The 20,193-nt window shown below is 37.1% G+C and overlaps 1 protein-coding gene across 2 annotated transcripts in view; it reads left to right on the top strand.

Moving 5' to 3' along the window:
* TPPP (tubulin polymerization promoting protein) overlaps positions 1-20,193 on the top strand; it is a 62,569-nt gene that overhangs the window by 1,955 nt on the left and 40,421 nt on the right. The window contains exons 1-2 of one of the 2 annotated variants that reach the window (XM_030971309.1): positions 8,174-9,089; positions 11,092-11,343. In XM_030971309.1, the coding sequence (XP_030827169.1) occupies positions 11,096-11,343 (248 nt within the window). In that variant the 5' untranslated portion in view covers positions 8,174-9,089; positions 11,092-11,095. Of the gene's footprint in view, positions 1-8,173; positions 9,090-11,091; positions 11,344-20,193 lie in introns of those variants that run through there. The other variant, XM_030971307.1, reaches the window with a different exon arrangement.

Raw genomic sequence — 20,193 nt, 5'->3', positions numbered from 1 at the left:
AGAAAAGATATTTATAAATGGACATATACATCCAGCAAGTAGTTCTTTCTGTGTCATATTTAATCTGTGGCTTGACTGTGGTGAAAAAGCATGTCTTTTTATTTAATTTTTATAGTAGATATATTCATTCCAGTTACTTTCTGGAGACAACTGTGATTGTAGTGGTTTTAATATTTGGCATTTTTATATTAACTTGGTTTTTGGTAGTGGTATTGGTATTTTTGGTAGAAGCTATTTTTGCTTCTTGTATCTTGAGCTTAATTTGAAAAAATAAAATAAGGGTCTTTCAAGGAGTGAGGCAGTCAGTTATGTCGATTTATGTTAAGGTAAGTATTCTCATTATAGGTAAAAGCAATTAATTGTACTCAATATATCTCATAGCACTTCAGAGTTCATAAGCTGTGCAATGTTTAACCTTGATAATTTGCTTTCAGGTGATAAGCTAAAATACAAAATAAAATCAGATGTTTTTCTTGCTTTACAAACTTTAATGATGTAGGTCTCCGGTTCGAAGATGTGACCATACTCACAAGCATCTATCTCTACATATATATTTACATATATATATACATATATAATCTTGTATATATTTCATATATTACAAGAACAGTCATTCTGTGGCATAGTCAGTCATTCAATGATGTAATGTCCTTTTTTATTTGTACATGCGTAGTGATTGTAGGCTTGGATAAATGGAATGGATTCTCTTCAGCAAGCAGCAAAGTTTGTTTTTGTCTCCCCCCTGAAACCCATTTTTATGCTGTGCCTAATTGAAATTAAATGCAGGTATATAATTTCCACACCTACTGTTTCTCTGCCGTACTGGCATGACTACTGTGGGCATAAGTACTTCTAGAAGTCTCTGCCAGTTAGTTGAAAGGAAATATTTTGCTTACTGTTTGTATTGCCATAATGTCTGGAAGCTGTGGTCGGGGACCTTTACTAATGTGTTATGTCCAGTATAATGGAACCATAACTTGGGCATGGCCCCTAAATATTATGATCTAAAATAAAGAACATTTTCCTTCTAAAGAAAATAAAGAACTGTGAGTGGTGCAAAAGAGAAATCAAGCTGATGTTAAGAAGGATACATTGGTATGTGTGTGCATTATCCAGCTGTGTACTTTCTCATTCTCATGTAAGAGCAATCGGAATTGTAGAACTTTAAGTAAGACTGCCACTGTTCTCTGAGAGTTACCCTTGGGACATGAGAGTGGCTTGGGTTTGGGGGATTTTGAAATGCATCTAACTTGACTAAATGCTGAAAACTCAGGTAAACAATCTACATCAACCTAATATGAAAAATTTTCTCTTCAGACCATTTACTTTTTACAGTTTTTTTAGATCTAAGGTAATATTTTAAAATTTTTAAATTGAGTTTTCATTTCGTATTCCAGTTGTACAGGAAAAAATGTTTTTCCTGTATTTCCCATTGTTTTCCCTTTTCCTGAGTGTTTTCTGTAAGCTGTTCTAGCTCTTTCTTCATCTCATCCCCCTCATGTGCCTAACCCCCCTCAGAAATACATAATAATAACTACACCTTCAGCTAAAAGACATTTCTGAGTGAATGCATCACTTTACTCCCATGTATGGGCAGTTTGGGGTGGGCATTGCAAGAATTTCCCATTCCATTGTAGGCTGTTTTTTGGGATACTTTGGAACAGTGATGAAAAGATCTGTACAGTGAAAGGATGTTACTGGTAAAATATCCCTATAAAAATATGGTCTTTAAGTCCCAGGGACTGTTACAGGACAAGTATGCATCTCCTGCTCAGGTTTCAGGACACTCTTCCTGAGTGGGTGTTTATCTCAAGTGCTGGCGGAGCAGAACAGACTGATTCTGTGCTGCTCAAGTTTTCTTGGCTCACAGTGGTATGTCCATCAAAACAGTTGGGAAGTTTTTCTTTGTTGTTAGTTGTTGTATGTAGTGGATGGGCAATTCACTTTGCTGCTGCTAAGAGGGATTCTTAACTCTGGACTCTGAGGCAGCTGTGGAGAAGCTTAGGCTCTTACTCTTGCTAGTTGTCTTAAGGTTCCCTCTTTCTTTTCCTCCTCAAACTTCTCCTGCCTCGTAGTGTCCTGCATTTGTATGCAAGGTATGAGTTTACCTTGTCCTGGTTGGAAACCCAAAAGGTGGCAACCAAGAGTTTACAGCTCAAAGGTTCAATGCATTATACAGCTGATGAAATGATAAAAATGAATCTGCAGTGTTACTGTTTAAAATAATCATATTAAGTTAATTTTTGCTCAGTTTGGCTAATCTCAGGAATATGCATCTGTGTCAGTGTTCATATATTGGGAGCATTTGACAAAATGAGCACAAAGAAACTTGAAATTAAAAAAATCAACGAGATAACAGTTTTTGCTTAAGTCTCTGAGGGTTGCAGTCCTAGTTCAAATTCTTAAATGGATCAATGCTAAGAAAATTCTTGCATAGTAATGAAAATGCTAAGATGTCTTGCTCACAATTTTTTTTTCCATTGTTGATGACACTGTTTAATTTACAAACCTGTTTTGGCCTGTCTCTTCTGATTTGAGTATTGGAAGGAGTAGTACCCAAATATTTCATCTTAGAAGCATGTATAGATGTGAAAGAACTTACTGATTTAGCAAAGTATTTCCCTTCTTATTTTGGACCAGGCTGTGGGTGGTTGCAAAAGATCTGTACTTAATGGTTAGTTTATTTTCATAGATTCAGACAAAAGTGAAGTAGCAGATTTTAAGAACATAAGGGATCTTTAGGCAGTCTAACTTGATTTATGTATTGGTTATATTGAGTTAGTTATCCAAGAGCAATAACCTAGATTTGGTAAAAGTCCGTCTTTCAGAGATATGTGACTAAATAGATCTTGTGTATTAAAGGCAGTCTAATGTGTGGACATGAGGATGTGAAGTATTTGCAGCTGTTCTTGGGAATTTACCTTCAGTCCCTGATGTGGTTGATTGTCTCTTCATAAGGAAGTCATATTTCTAATTTGCACTGACGTAGCCTGAATTTTCAACTGTTGAGTTTTTGACATCTTTGGTAGTAAAGAGCCATTTAGTAGGTGATTCAGTTTCTCTGCAGGGATATTTGGATCTCTCAAGAATTCCACCAATGTAATTTGTAAAGTGTCTTATAGTAAAAAATCATCTCATGATTTTGCATCTCTTGTATCATCTTCCTCTCTTTCATCAGAGGTGCTTTGTGACTACTAAATCTTACAGTGCTTTCTGCTCTCTGTTAGCTCAGTTTTTCTTAGATTTAATTCTGTCCCTGTCAATAGTTGATTCTCTAGATACTTTTATTTATGAGTGGTACTCAAAGTCCCCCATCTTAATGGAGTTTGAAGTGGTCTTTCTGTACAATCTTTGATCCGCTTTCATGGAGTGGATCTTCATTACTCATGGCTTCTCCAAAAATATTTTGAACGGGTTCTGTGGAAGTTCCAAGTAAAGTCTGGTCTGGGTGGGGGTGGTGAGAGGATACAATGTACAGCGTATGAAGAAGTGAGGCGAAGCAAGCTCTACAATTGTAGTGGAACCTGTATTCAACTAATCTTAAGTGATGACAGGCCCAGCATGTTATTTGGAGCTGTAAATTAATTGTATGACTACTGTGGAGAGCAGCTGTTGTCTTCCAGTCTTTTAAGATCTGTGATTTGAAGTCTTTTTTTGATACATGCAAAATATGAAAAAATACCTAATCTAAACAGCTGAGGCTCCTCTTTTGTTGTTCTTTAATTGGTGTCATTCAGTTTCTCCTGTGAAGGCGGTTCTAGACACTGGCTTGTATCCTTGCCTGTGTATGAAACTGCAGAATGTTTGTGTCCAGATTAGTCATCTACCAGTGACAGCAGCCTGGCAGAGCTTAGGATGAGTACTTAGAAAGTGGAACTCTCAAATAGAGTAGTGGCATAATGAAAAAAAGCATTATAAGAGTTTACCAGTACACGTCTATGTTGTGGATGCCTTATTTATGCTTTTACCTTCATAGTTAAAACCTTGTGTAAGTGACACGGTGGTTTTACAGGATATCGTGGAGCTAGTTAAGAGTTAGCTAAATAGAGAATTTTTGTGTACTTTTAAGTGTTGTCAGGTGAACATGCTTTTTGAAAGAAATAAGGTGCAATGGATCTGTTACTGATAAAGGTTTGTGTATCTGTGTACAAATGCTTTGTTTATATAAAGAGGTGATATTTATGAAGTGGTTCTTTGAAATGGAGGAGTGTAATTTACTAAGAACTAAACTTAGTTTTGTATCTCAAGCAACATTGTAGAAGTAAGTAGCTGAATAGCGATAGTTTTTAGAAATACAACAGTAACAATAATTTGTCAGCAGTCAAAATAATCTCTGTGCTGGATAATATCTTTCTAAGTTAGATCCTTTAGTGGCATATGTGATGGCTTATGTTCACAGTCTGAAAACTGTTTTGCTGAGGAGAAACGTTGGACAGGTTAAGTAGGTACCTTTTCTGTTACTCTGTGTGTGTCCTGCTGAAGGTCTAAATGTATCTGTATGATGTGGCCAGCCTTGCCCTTGTCCATAGTGCTAAATTCACATATCTTGTTAAGAGAACTTGAGGTTCAGCCATGCCGTTCTTCATAAAGCCTGCAAAAGGATTTAATTTTCTTTAGGTAAAGATGGGTTTAACTTTAGATAGAGTTGTTAGCTTTGCTTGTTTTGCAGTGGTCTCTGCTCATTTGCTTTCTATGTTGTATGCTAAGGAAAATGGGTGGCTGTCATTCACTTCAGCATCATATGTAGAGAAATATAACCAGAGCAGATCTCTGAAGAGAAATGCTTTAACTCTGGTTCATGCATGTAGCTGTGAAGGAAGCTTAAGGGAAGCTTTAAGAGCGGTTAAAGCATTGCTTTTGATTAGGAGGATGTTGCATTTCTCCTTCTGTTTGTCCTTCCTTAAGCCTGAATGTTTATGCAAAAATGTGGGAAAAAGATTCCATCTGCTGTGCTTTGTCTCCGCTGTTTTTATTTGGCATAAATAATTACAGAGAGAAAATAAATGAGAATTCCCTTTCATTGCAATTTTGTTAAGTTTTTATAACAAGAGGAAGATGGATCAAGTACTAAAATAAACCAGATACAGTCAGACAAATTCAAATGCCTTGCACAGTTTCATAATTCATTATGCACTCAATTAACGCATAAAAATAACACCTGTGCTTGTTGAAAAGTTGCTTTCTTGTTTACTTGGATTGGCTAGAAGGTCTTAAGAAATTCTGGATGACAACTACTTGTGGTGCATTGGATGAGTTTTACCAACAGTGCAGTAACAGATTCTGATAAAAATTGTGCCCTAAGCACCTGCATGCTTGCCAAAACTTGGTGGGCAGGAAAAATGAGCAGGAGAATGGAAGGTAAAAACAGGTAACACTGAACATATGAAACTGGTTGCCTGGGGTGTATGGTAGAAAGGATTAAGAAATGAGGGAGGTATCAGGGCTAAGACTGAGACCCTAAACAGATAGTGCATTTTAGATTGTAGGAGCCTGAGGAATTTACACTGCAGACTTTGGTTGCTAGCTAGATGATTGCCTTGATGCTCAGTGTAAACATAACTTTTGTGTTGTCGTGTTGCGGTGTTACACCTGAGAAATAAGGCTAGCCCGGGCAAAGGTGAGTGTTACAGGAAACAGGAGATGCTGGCAGTACCATTATTGCATTGCAGCTGGGCCATTGTGCTGTTGGATTCTGAAAATTCATCAATCTTAGCAGTCAGAGGTCTGCTTGACTCTTGAATGATTTCTGCTGTTTAAAAGTGTGAATTGGAAGTTTTCCTTAATTTGCGCTAGACTTTTGACCTCATTTTAGCAAATTCTTGGTTGATAAGTATTGTAAAGCATGAACAGTTTTAAAATACACTGCCTTTTCCATTAGCGTGAATGTATCTGAAGCTGTAACAATGCTGTAATATTCTAGTCTGTTGTTCTGTCTTAGACAGTTACACTCATATTTGTTTCCATGGCAGTTGATGTTGTGAGATGACTTCACTAAAACTGTTTTTTAACACTGTTTAAAACTTCCTGCAAATGAAAGCTATTAGAGGTGAGATAGACAAAGCAGATGAAAAAGTACATGATATAACAAAAATCTGAATGCCTATTTTTTTGTGCATCCTCCTGATATGTGTATCAGTCTTGATCTGAGCCAAGGGAAATAGAGGTTGGATATTAGGAAAAAGTTTTTCATGGAAAGAGTGATAAAGAGTGATAAAGTACTGGAATGGTCTGCCCGGGGAGGTGGTGGAGTCACCATCCCTGGATGTGTTTGAGAAAAGACTGGATGTGGCACTCGGTGCCATGGTTTAGTTGGGTTGGACTTGATGATCTTGAAGGTCTCTTCCAACCTAGTCATTCTGTGACATGTATGTGTGTATATTTTTTTTTAAATTTTTTTTAGTAAATAGTTTTTTTGATGTGGACTTCCTGAAAGGGTTTAATAGATTTGCAGCTAGTAAGAATATATTTTTATTTCCTTTATCAAGTCAGAGAATGTTGGCTCTTAGAGTAGTCATTGCACTCATGTATCTGCTTTATGTGACCTTAATAATTAAAGTAGTGTAGAATATGGGTCCCAGGGTCCTCATGATGTTCTGAATACTACAGAACAGACATGTTTCTTCATCCCTCTCCTTTGGTTTCCCTATCCATGGCATGGCAGTGATGATAATTTACATTACAAATACTAAGCTTTCTGCTGAGCAAATAAGCCATGAATTAGTTGTCAGGGATGAGGCAGTGAAGGTGCTGTGATGAATTCTGACCTGTTAGGACACATGCATATTCAGAGCTGCATAAGCTTCTGAAATTGTTGGAAAAAATACTCTGGGACTTAGTAGGTCTTCCTTGCTGCTGAGAGACAGATTACTTGTAAGAGCAATTCCCACAAATTTAAATCAAAGCTATACCAGAATTCCTGCAGTTTCTTGACACTTGGAGAGGGTGTGGATAAGTGAAAGAGTGTAAATTAATATAAGTCCTTCAGTAGAGTTGGCAGATGAGTATATATTCTAGTCTCTGGCTAATAGGAAGTTTGATGATATTAGAAAACTTTTTCTAATTGCTTAGGCACATACTGAGAACACAGATCTGCACTTTCAGTCTATATAGCACGAGACAGTAATGAAGTCAGTGGCTGGCATCAGTTAACATGAGTTAGTTTGATCCCTGGCTTAATCTCCGTATAATGTGCTGTATTATTTACCTATTGCAGAGTGAGGGAAGGGACAAGAACTGTTTTTTTGTGTTACTAAAGGACACAGACTATAGCAGTTCATAACACAGTACCTAACCGTCTAAGTATTCTGTGGGTTTCTGAAACTCCATTTTTTTAGAGGATAGTTGTTCTTTTGCAAACCTCTGAAACTCTAGCATCTGCTTGTACCTCTTTCTTATCTGGCTGCTTTTGGTGATGTGGACCTGCTTGGTTGGAGCATGCAGTGTTTGGAGAGGATTGTATTGGGGCTACTCCCACCTTCTTTCTGCTGACTCTGGAAATTGGTATTGTCTAATTTTATACATACTAGACTTTTTGGATGGTGATGAAAGGCATTTCTTTGGTTAGCTGTAGTTGTTGTAGTCAGCATCTACACAGCTCATGCTTTTTAACAGTGGTTTAATTTTGTTTTACTGTATTTTATATTTGGTATTCAAGAGTAATCACTTTCTTTCATCTTTCACTTATCTTCTTACTGTGGCCCTGCCCCAACTTACTTGTAATCTTTACTTCTAGCAGAATCTACCAAGCACCTTTTGATTCCTTTGTCCAGGGATAAAGGGTAAGGAAGACTCAGAACAGCATTTGATCTTGAATTTTTGTCAAATAGATTATTCTTTATTTCTGTTTGAGAGATCGTTTCTTCAACATGACATGATCTCCTTCCTTATCTCTAATCACTAAAAAAAGTTAAAGGAGCTGGCCCTATTTAAAGTCTAATTTCATATCCTGTGTTGTGGAGTTCTTTGCCTTCTAATTATGTTAACAAACACTTCACGTTGTGTTGTTTGTAGAGTTAAGAAAGAAAAGTTTAAATTGAGACTAGATAATTTTTTCATCAATCCAGGTAGCTTTTTTAAAATATATTTCATGCTATTACATAGGATTTTAACAAGTAAACTGTAATTGTGATTCGACAAGGAGTGTCCATAATAATATTTGGCAACCACTGCAGAGCCCTGGTTTTAATCTCCCCTTGACTTTCTGCTTTAGATGGTGAGGATTTATTTGAAATTAGTTTGTTTTGCGTACCAGATTTCACCATTCAAAACTAAAGCCTTTTCTGTAGTGTGTCTGTTCTGCCTGATCCAGAACTACTCAAAAAACCCCAATACAAAGTTCTTTTATTAATGAGTGAGAGAAGTTAGTATGGAACTACCTTTCTGAAGGCCAGTTATGTTCCTGAGCATTTTTCCTATAGCAAGTTTATAAAGTTTAAATGTATTAACTACTGAAAGTAAGTAAAAAATTCTTTCAGTTGCTACAGCTATCATATTAAAGACTGTATAAGATAAAGCATGATTCTGCTGTGCTGTGCAAAGTTGATTCATGGTTATACACAACAAAGCATTAAGCAAAATTGGCCAGCAAGGCACTGACACTGGCTAAGGAAAGATTTTGTTCAGGAGATACTGAAAAATGTAGGCACGTGGTTATATTTTCCAATGTCAGATGAGACAGAGTGATGCAGATGTTTTCTTGTTTATAGCTTGTAAACTGTGCTATTGTTGTATCTTTTAAAGATACTCTGAGTATAGCTTCTTAAGAGAATTGCTAAGAGCAAGCAGGAGCTATCCCTGAAAATTTCTTGGAAAGTTTATTTGCCGCAAGATAAAATTACAAACTGTTGCAAACCATACATACTTTACCATTGCAAATTTTCACCTTTTCCTGTGCTTGCATTCAAAGGTAACTTTGGTTTTTAATATCCTACACAGACTTGATTTTTGCTGATCTGTACTCTCTTTTCTCTAGCCAGTTAGTATTAGCTTGGAAAATTTCTGGCTCTGTATTTCAGCTCCAGTTGATTTGAAATGCTACAAGCTTGGAAGAGACTTCTGCTTTTGGAAGTCAAGCTTCCTTGAATATAGAGGTACATCATAGATCTTCATGATCTGATTTTTAATGAAATACTCTGTTGTATGCGTTATGTCAATAGTATTTATTATTTTTTTCTTATGTTCTTTTACTACTGTTTTGGTGGCAAAAGAATATAGCCTGATGAAACAGAAGATTTGATCTAGACACATTTTGGTAAAAGTATATGTGTCTTAATGTTTGTAGTAGCTTTCAATTTACTATGCATGCTTTTTGTTTTAGTGTTTCAGTGTTGGGATGCTTTCAGATAAGGTTTTTAAGGTAAAATTCCTCTTTGGACAGTAGGTAGAATGCAAAGGAAGTAGAAATGGGAATTGTGTTACTTTTCAAACGTTTTTATCAAACTTGACATTTTCAAACTCTTTTTCCCCCTCTGTTCTTCACTTTTTATTTCATGGGTGCACATACAATTCTCAGGCTACAGTTAGTAAATTTTTGTCATAATAATTTTAATTTAGCATTTTGGTTTGTTGGCCAAAACTTGTGCTGTCTGTGTAAGCAAAACAGAAGGATCCCCCGGCTTAAGATACAGCAAGGGATTTAAGCATTTAGGTGTTTTCAAAAAAGGCAGTAGTGCTTTGGCCATGCTATGTTTGCTCAAGTGTGAAGGACAGAGGTCCTTTTAGTATGTTTTTAATTAAAAGATTCTTTCTAATCAAAAGCTTCAACAATAACTGCTGCATAGCAAGTAGCTATGGTTACAATGTGCAGGGAAGGGTATGTCATTGTTGTTTGAGTGTCAGAGTTTAAACAATATAGGAAGAGATAGATTTTTAGAACCCTTTCCCTTGCTGAGGCATTTGTACTGATGTACAGTATATAAATCAAAAGAACATCCTGTCTGATGAAAAAATAAAACCTTAACTACAAATGCCTACCCATCTCTGCATATGTTAATCACATCTCACATACAGCTGGGGCTTTAGAAGAAAGGCTGGGTAAGTATGATGGGCTTTCCAGCCCTTATCTAGCATTTGCCAGATTTCTGATATTTAACCATCTCTTTATGGGTTAAAAATTTGTAGCAGTGCCACCGATGTGATGGTGGTGACAGTCTGTGTGCAGCTTGTTGGGGCAGGCGGGCAGTGTGCCCTGTGCCTAGGCTTCTTAGTCCCTAGTTTAGCGCCTCTTACTTCTGCCATGCCAAGAGTGCATGGGCAGAAGACAAAGGTTTCTATGACATGTTTCTGGCACTTCAGGGTGTGGTTTTTTGTGAAGACACCTGAAAACAGTATTCAATTGCACAGTTTAAGGTTACACGTAAAAAACAAACCTATACTATATGTACTTGGAGTAGTCTCAAAGTTCTTGTCTGAAGTAATGACATCCCTTCTCAGTATGCCTCCATCATGGATGTGTTCATTCCAAATGAATTCCACAGCTACAGTTCTTTGGGCATAAACTTGAGAAATAAATGGTCTGGATAACAGGAGAGACTTGTCTTGTACTTGTTAGCCCTTACATAATGTAACATAAGGGTTCTAACATTAATATTTTTGTTGCATTTCAAAAATACTTAATTTTTAAGTAAAAAATAAAATTAAAAGTTGAAGTCCAGAAAATAAAGGGATGTCTATTTTTCCTTCAGAAATACAAGTACAAGTAATGCCTACAGTGTAAAGGGCATACTTCTATTCAAATCAACAGAGTGACTGTGATGATTGCCATTTAAGAAAAAAAAAAAGGAGCAAATATTAAATGTTCTTTTGGTGGCTGATGTAATGATGGTGAAACTGATTTTGTGTCCCCTGTTTCTTGCTGTACCTTTTTTTTTCTTTAACGTACTAGAATTTTTTTCCCAGATGGGCAGAGAGTTATACAGTTCTCTGTTTAGACTGATGTTTGATGGTGGAGGGTAGCGAGTTCTTTCTAACTTTATAGACCATTTATTTTTCATATGGACTTCATAGGTTGTGACATGAACTCTAGCATATAGATTGACAGAAAGTAATCTAGTGCAAATTAATGCAATAAGTTTACCCTCCTTTTCCTTGTAGCACAATGGCTGAAAAATCAGCAAAACCAGCAAAACGGTTATCCTCAGACTCAAACTCTCATGAGGGAGCTGCGGCAGGAGAAATAAGTGCTCTGGAAGAGGCCTTTAGAAAATTTGCTGTCCATGGTGATACAAGAGCCACAGGAAAAGAAATGCATGGGAAGAACTGGTCAAAGCTATGTAAGGACTGCAATATCATAGATGGGAAGAATGTGACAACCACAGATGTTGACATCGTCTTCAGTAAAATCAAGTAAGTTCATTTTAGCCATCATTTCATTATCTTCCCTCTCCCCACCCTCCCCGCCCCCGGCCATGTTTGGTAGATACCATCTAAATTTACCTTCTGTTGCTTCTGATGTTGTGAGACACTGTTTGACAAAATCAATCTTTCTTGTTCCTTTAAAAAATTTTCTTGTTTTGTCTGAAGATACAGCTTTCAGCTTCTGACCTACTATATTAAATTGACTTCAATATCACAGGTGTTATATTATTCAAAGACTATGATGTGATCAGAATAAATGCAGGCAATTCCAATAAACTGGTCTGCAGTAAGTGCTGTCAATATTTCTTGAAAGATATCTGAATGAAATCAGGATGTCAAGGACAGAGGCTAAGGTGGGATATGTACTAAAAGTCGAGTATTCTAACAGCAGTCATGATGTCCAGCACAACACCAGCTCAGGTTTGAAGTGCAGGGCCATGCCAGACTTAGGGTGACCCTTGGCTATGGTGAATTAGGATTGTCTAATTTTTGTGAGTGGAGATTTAGTGAAACTTTCTCCCCAGTTGAAAACCTAGGCAGGCTTAGTCAGAAACTTGTCAAACCTAAGAGAAGATATTAAAGGAAATATGTTAACAAGGGATTAATTTGTTATGGCATGTTCTGTGTGAAGTCCCAAATAATTCTTTTGGTTTTGCTTTATGTATAGAATTGGATTATTTTTACCTTTCGTATTCCCCTGGCATCTGATATGATAATCTTGTCTTTTCTGCTTTTTATTACCAGACTGTTTAAATTGTCTCACACATCATTGTGTTGAGGGATATACTTTTTAAAGGGGTCTCTTAATTGTTTTGTAGCCTGTAGGAACACTTATTTGGCTTGTGCACTCAAATGTTGTGGTGTAATGCTGGGAGAACATGCAAATTGAATTGCTTACAAGGTAGTTGGAAAATCTTGCTACAAGCACTGACCATTTAGACTGCATCAAACTAGAGAAAGGCAGAGAAGAAGACTTTTAATCTTGAAAGTTGTCCGTGTAACATATATGTAGTTAGAATAACCTTATTTATTTGATTTATTTCTTTCTTTGTTCCTTTTCTCCTTGGGGTTCTTACCTAGATAACTGTAAACACTACATATGCACACTCCCACCCTCTTGTCCTTGTATCAATCCTTACTTGAATGGAGTTAGGTATACCATCAGAGAGCTGGCTTATTTGAAATGGATGTTTAGGTTGTAGGGTTCTGTTTCTTTCTTGATCTATGATATTTTCAAATTTTTTTTTACTTTCATCAGCTTAAAATTTAGTTTTATTATTTCCTGTAGATAAATATAATCTTATTGCTGCTTTCTCATATCAGTTTCTGGGCTCTTTAGTGACAGGATAACCCCATGATATGGCATAAACAGATGTGCAGTGTTAGCAGATATAAAGAAGTATCAGATTTGGTGACTGGGGCAGAAGGAATCCCATCCTGTTGCACAGGAGTGAGTTGTAAGGTGGCAGGTACCTGAGCCTCCTGGGAAATGTTAGCAAATCCCCTTGCTGCTGTTGAACATCCCACCTCAGCTTGGAGGTTCTTGTCTTTGGCTCTTGAGGGGGAGGGTTTGCTCAGCAGTTTCTCAGACCTCGCTCCTGTGACCACTGTTAAGTGTTGTCATTTCTCTTGGAAGAGGCATACCATCTTTTCCTCAATCCAGTTGTCCTGGTCTAACCTCAGCCAGTGGCCAAGCCCCACGCAGCTGCTTGCTCACTCCCCCAACAGCAGCACTGGGGAGAGAATTTAGAGTAAAAGCTGGAAAACTCATAGGTGAGATAAAGACAGTTTATAGGAAAAGCAAAAGGAAGCAAGAAATTAATTCACTGCTTCCCTTGGGCAGCCAGATGTTCTGCCATGCCCAGGAGACCAGGGCCCCATTACATGTCACAAGTTAGGAATACAAACACCATCACTCCAAATGTCCCCCCTTCCTCATTCCTCCCTCCACTTTATTTACTGACCATGATGTCGTGTGGTCTGGAATATTCCTCTGGTCAGTTATGGTCACTTCACCTTTCCTGGCTGTGTCTCCTCCCAAGCACCCCCACATTCATTGCCAGCATGGCAGTATGGAAAGCAGAAAAGGCCTTGGCTCTGTGCAAGTCCTGCTCAGCAAAAACAAAAATATCACTAAATTATCAACCCTGTGCTCAGCACAAATCCAAAATACAGCCACTGTGAAGAAAATGAATTCTACCCTAGCCAAAACCAGCACTCCAGTATTTAATAGCTTAGTAGATAACTGCATCAAATGGAAAAGTATCTTAGTTTTAATTGTTTAATTTTTTGTTCATTACTCAACCTGTACATATACTTATAACATATATTTTATATATTCTTCTCTTTTAAAGTGATTTTATTTTTAAATTATATTGCTTAAGTGGCATATGGGAGCTGAGATTTGCTGTCCTTATTAGGAAGGTCTGTATTTTTTGAATGTATGCTTTCAGTAGGTATACTTCCACATTTTCTTAACTGTTGGGGTTTTGTGTTTTGTTTTTACATTTTTATTCTTGAGTGCATGTGTCAGCAATTATTTTTAGTCTAGATCACATTTATTTCACATGTAATATTTTAAGTTTTAAAAAGGGAAGAGCTAATGACTGTAGGAACTCAAGTGTCAGTAATATGCTTTAACTTAGGAGGGTTAAGCATAAGCTGGGGTATACAGGATTTCTTGAGCATGTTCAGACAACTGTTTTTCCTTGCTTTCTCTTTTACTTCACATTTAACCCTAAGCTCAAGGATAATGATAGATTTGGTAATGCATCAAAGCAGGCATACTCACCTAATAAACTCATGCTCATTTTTATTTTACAAGCAGCTTTTTCCCAGCAGAGCTTTGTGGTTTTTTGATAAACCAAATTTTTCCCCGTCTATGTTAAATGTAAAACCTTAACCACTACAGAAGAATCTCCAACTCCCTCTAAAAGTGCAGAGTGCAGCTTCCATGCTTCAATAAGAATTCTCCTTATGGTTACCAGAAGGCTTTGTGCATCACTCTTGGTTTTGGACTCTTAAGCTAAAGTGTGTCTCACAAGATTAGCCTCACCCTGGGATTCTTATGATCAGCCAAAGTGATGGTTCAGTGGGATGGGGCTGGTGGATTTTAGCAGTTGTAGGGAACACAGCAAACATTTTAAAAAAATATTTGCCATACCCAACTACAGTTGCCATCTGCATTGTGTTAGAACTTCCAAATATATTTTCTGCTGGTTCTGTTACTGGGAAGCCACTGTACCTAGCAGGGTTGTTTTCTAGCAAGATATGCTTAGACTTTATGACAATGGCACATGTTGTTCAGACACTAGAAAATAATTAATCTAATAGAAATGTCCTTTGGATTTATGAGTTACTATGTATAAAGCCCACATTTGTTGTCTTGCTAACTTTCCCAGGCTTTATTTATTATTCTAGTGGATACTGGCGAAATAGGTAGGAACTAAAAATTGCTGATAGGATAAAGTAACAATGAAAATTAATAAGAGATATGTTTACTTAAGAGCTACTGGAAGATAATGTTTTATTCACCAATTGGCAACTTGCTCTACTCCAGGAGAGATTTTACCTCTGAAATTATTGAACATTTTTGTAGACTTAACACACCTTCTCCACCTCTGCCAAACCAAGTGAACAAAACTTCCGAGAGTTTTAAATAGTCTGTGATACTTCTTGAAAGCTGGGACCTATGTGTCTGTCTTTCAGAGATTAGTTCATTTGAAGTTAAGTTTACTGTTGTTATAAAGGTTGAAGAAATTCCATTGAACCTTTGTTACAAATAAGAAAATAAGTATAGAATGCATGAGAATGTCAGGTCAGACTGAAATGTAGTTTGTCTGTTTGTCTTGCATAAAAGGTCTATGAAGGCCTTCATGTGAGCAAAACATGAAGGCCTTCATGTGAGCAAATACATTTATATGTATTTGAGGGTAAGAAGAAGGAATAGTCTAAAGCAAAGAATCCACAGTAGTAGACATGTAAGAATTATTGATAGAATTGCATTCTTTGGTAAGAAAATATGTAAATCGGGTGATCTCTCCCCTGCTCCCCCCAAATATTTTTGTGTAACAGTAATTTGTAGGGTCCCACAAGTCCTTCCAACTTGGTGTATTGTAATACAAATTTATGTTTGTTAAAATTGTTAGCTCAGAAAATTCAAGAAATGAAAAAGAATTTTGCAATGGAATTACTTGAAAGGAAAAGCTGAAGCCTGCCTATGAGAATAGCCATATGTATGAATATTTATGATTTGCTTCCTTAGAGAGCAGAGTTAAAACACCTACATTTATGCCAAATATTTGGATTGCATTAATGCAGTTGGAATAATCTGTAGTTTCTGTAATGAATAGAAGAGTAAACTTTTCTTATTTTTTAGGTTATAAAGCATACAATAAAGCTATCTCTTATAATATCATTAACTTTCCATTAATCCTATACTTGGAAGAGCAAAAGGCATTGTGAAGAGTGAATGACGAAAGTTCTACCGTATCTTATGGGATGAAATCTGTTAAAAAATGCACCAAAGCCAATAGAAGTGTACATAACTGTAAATGTAATTATGAATTATGCAGTAAGCTTTCTTTTTTGTAGTTTCATGGTCAGCACTTGAGATGTTGTATTCCTTTCTTCATATGTTCCTTGGACTACATAAAACAGTAACACCAGTTTCAGGGTAAATTTTAATTTCAAAGCTAGCCTAAAGTTACATGCTTAAAGTTATGTAAAAGTCCTTTCTGCTAATTGGTACCAGGAAAACATTTTCTCTGTAAATGGCAAAGGAAGCAACCTCTTCTCAGAAAAAATGGCTTATGGGATTATTAAAAAAAAAAGCCTGAAAATACTTCCTGGGAAGTGTTTTTTTTTAACTGGTCCATAAATTCACTGCCATACTTGGAAGACAAAGAATAACTCACAGTCATTCTGTGGGAGAGGTAGTTTTTGTAAATTACTGCAGCTGAAGTATATGTGATAGGACCAAAACTAGTACTCCCGGCTTATTTTGTCATGATAATATCTTCAATTTCCCTGTACCTCAGGTTTCTGCTAAAATGTAGGAGTTTAGTGTAAATATCTTAGTAATTTTAGATCATTCAAAGCATTAATTTTTCACATACTATGTGAACCTTATATAGACAATTTTCTTTTATATTTTTTTAGTGAAAAGCAATAATGCAATCTGGGCCCACTGAATTTAGAGACATACAATATGCAGGCATGCAATAGTCTTCGAATGAAGATGTTTTTCATGGCAGTGGGAATTCCATGGGCATCTTTTCAGTCACTGAAACGCCTGCTTTCTTGGAAAATTTCTTCATTAAATGTTTCTTTTCTGGTACTCTTCTGGAGTTCCAAAAGTTTGTAGGCTGTGTGTCTTGTATTTTGCTTGCAGAGTGCAAGTATGGATTTAGTGAATCTTGTTGCCTTGGAGAGAGCAAGGTCATTGGTGACAGAGGAGAAGGGCGCTGAAGAGTTCTGTGTTTGGTATGAAAAGCAACATGTGGCTGCATTCTTCTTATTCCAGCAAGATGGTGAGACACAGCAGTCTAAGAACTTCAGGATTTTTGTATTAAGGAAAGCAGAACACCCAAGAATAATAGATGCTACTGAGCTCTTACCAGCATTCCAGCATGTTGCCTTAGGAACTTAAATTTCTTTGTTTATTGAGAGTCAACAACTGCTCTGGGAAATTTGATAGGTTAGTTATGCTGTACACATAGTCCACTTGTTGTATGTAGTTAATATGGTCATAGTAATAGCCCCTATATAAATATCTCTGCTCTTATTTTAGAAGTGTTACTGCTCAGCACTGCAAGAATATGCTTTAAGCACTGCCATAAAACTGCTAATTCTATGACATTATTAGATAGAAAAATAAAAATATTTCTGTTTACACTGGCATGTTACTATGGTTGCAGGCAGGCCTGGGTGACGTCAGCCCTTGGATTCATTGTGAGCATTTATTTAGGTAGCCATCTCCATGGAAACATTTGTTTGTTTTGATGTTACTATGTGTTAAATTTTAAACAAATTTTTGTGGCTCTATACTGGATTGTTATTGAAGATTAATTAAGCTACGGAAGCTTTGTAAATATACATTACTCCTGCCTTCTAAAATATTCTTGGTAAAAGATCAAGTGGAAGCATAACTGTCTTCTGAAATTCCATTAGTACCTCCTGATGTTGCTTTGACATGTTTTCTTGTTGCTGAGGAAGCCATGTATTCTAAAGCCCAGAAAACTCTCCTCCATCTTTTTGAGAAAAGAAGGTTTTGTTCCCATGGAGAATCTTCGCAACACACTTTATTGTGCCCTGACTTTTGAGCAGACCCACCCGTGCACTGTCCTCGCTGTCTTGCACACTTGGCTGTTTAGCCTAGTTCCCACAGCCTGGATCAGTCAGGTCTCTGCAGGAGCACTTCGACCTGAGAACAGCTGGGCCTTAATGCAGCAATAGTTCACTGTGGCTGCAAGACTTGGGTAATGGGTAATGTTTGTTCTGAGAAGCTGGCCAGAAAACTCTTGGTGAGAATGTGTATTTGTCCCCATTTGTCAGCTGTAATATAATTGTTTTCTTTGTATTGAATAAGTATGATGCTTCTTGCTTTCTTTTTGTATTTGAAAGGACTAGTACTTTGACACCTGAGCTCATTCAAAAGAAATATCTGTCCATGAGGTTTCTCTGAAGTAAATAGTCTTTAACGGAGATTTTTACTGAAGTCTCTCTTAAATTTTTCAAGTATTTAAATAGGTATGAAGTGGACTTTATATATAAATGAAGTGCCTAGTTATTGCAAGTTATGTTTTACATCCCTATTGGAGACATTCTTTTGATAGTGACATAGAAAAGGATTTTTGTCATCCTACTTCATGCATGAAGTAGGCATAACAGCTAACTTTTTACTTCAGTATGCCTGCATCAGGAAATAAGTTTTAAGTGGGTACAGAAAAATATGTACAGCAAAATCTTATCTGGTAAGTCTCAGGCAAGTTGTGAAGCTGTGCATTTTTAGGTAGAAATGTAGGTAAGTATCAACAGAAAGTGTTCTTTTTTGCCACATGTATATTTTACTTGAAATTAAGAGCCCATTGCCTTTTTTGCCTAAAAAGCCAAATGTAATGTTGCCATTTGCACTTTATCCTTCAAAAGCTTTTTATTTAAAAAAAACCAAAGCAGGTCTTCTTCTGCCAAGAGGTATAAATTCTAAAAGTAAAACAGTGATAGTATATGAGAAGGAAGATGATTTTAAATTCACTTGCTGTAACACAGACTTGTTTTATGCATGTATAATGGGTAAATTTTATACCTGTAATGATGTTTGCTGATTAGGATATTAAAAACACCATTTTACAGGACATCACATGAAAACCTATAGATAAGGTGGTGTGTGATTCATTTCCCAACTGATACGGAATGCTGCATGATGTCATACACAGTACTATATATAGCGGCTTGCTTGGTATTTGCCACACTTTGTGGCCTATTCCACATGTGTGCTACACAGACTTTTACTGGTGTAGAGTAGAAGTCAGTTGTTGTTTTGGTTTTTGGTTCTTTTTGCAGGTCAGCCTATTGCACCATAATTTAAAACTACATGATTTTCACCTATAAAAGCAGCTATGTGAAATCTGCCTTAATGTTACTGACTAAATAAACTAAGTAACAGCAAGTATTTTCCAGATGGTTAAATATCACTTTTGATTTCCTGGATTGAAGTAGAAGATGATTAAGATGCAGAGGACAAGGCAGCCTTGTCTGCAGCAACCAGGTGATTGTAAAGTTTAAGATCCTGAGGGGATGATCAAGATTAACAACAGACTTACAAAGCTGAACTTCAGAAGGGCAGATCTTGGCCTCTGTATTTTCTCTCTGGAAGCTGCCCTGGAGAGTAGAGGTGTCCAGGGCAGCTGGTTGGTCTTCAAGGCAGCTTCATCAAAGCACAAGAACGTTTCATTCCCCTGTGCAGGAAGTCAGGAAGCATGGCAACGGGCTAGCAAGAGTATAAGCATTGAGCTTCTGACTGGGCTGGACCACAGGAAGGAGGTATGCAAGAGATGGAAGCAGGGACAGGCTTTGTGGGAGCAATAAAGCCCATGCATGAAGAAACAGAGTGAGCAAAGTTGAAGTTCAGGCAAATCAGCATAACCTCAGTCCCTGGGGAGGTTATGAAGTAAATCCTTTTGGAAGTCCTTTCTTAAAACACAAAGGACAAGAACATGATTTGGAGCAACCAGCGTGGATTTGCCAAGGACCAGTTATGCCTGATTGACTTCATTACTTTCTCTGATGAAATGACTGACACTGTAGATAAAGGGTGTAGTGAGTATACATTGATTAAGGCAAGGACTTGGCTCCAGTCACATTGTCACCAAATTGGTGAGGCATGGTCTGGAGAGTGGGCCATGCAATCTAGGGGGCAGCTCTAAAGGTGGTGATGGTGTCAGTGTTGTAGTTTAATAACGCCAGCTGGAAAATAAGCCCCATGTAGCCACTCTGTTTCTTCTACCAGTGGGATGGGGAAGAGAATCAGAAGGATAAGAGTGAGGAAACTCATGGGTTGAGTAAAAATAGTTCAATAAGAAAAGCAAAAATTGCTCACACAAGCAAAGCAAACAAAGGAAGTCGTTTACCCCATTCCATGGGTAGGCAGGTGTTCAGCCATCCCCAAAAAAATAGGGCTCCATCATGCAGAATAGTGACTTTAAAATATGATCACTCTGAATATCCCCCACTTCCTCCTTCCCAACATTTGTATGCTGAGCATGGTGTCATATGATATGGAATATACCATGGGTCAGTTGGGGTCAGCTGTCCTGACTGTATCCCTTCCCAACTCCT

This window comes from Camarhynchus parvulus, chromosome 2 (assembly GCF_901933205.1).
Source record: "Camarhynchus parvulus chromosome 2, STF_HiC, whole genome shotgun sequence".
In the NCBI taxonomy this organism is placed as follows: Eukaryota; Metazoa; Chordata; class Aves; order Passeriformes; family Thraupidae; genus Camarhynchus; species Camarhynchus parvulus.
This window is presented reverse-complemented; position numbering and strand designations above follow the sequence as displayed.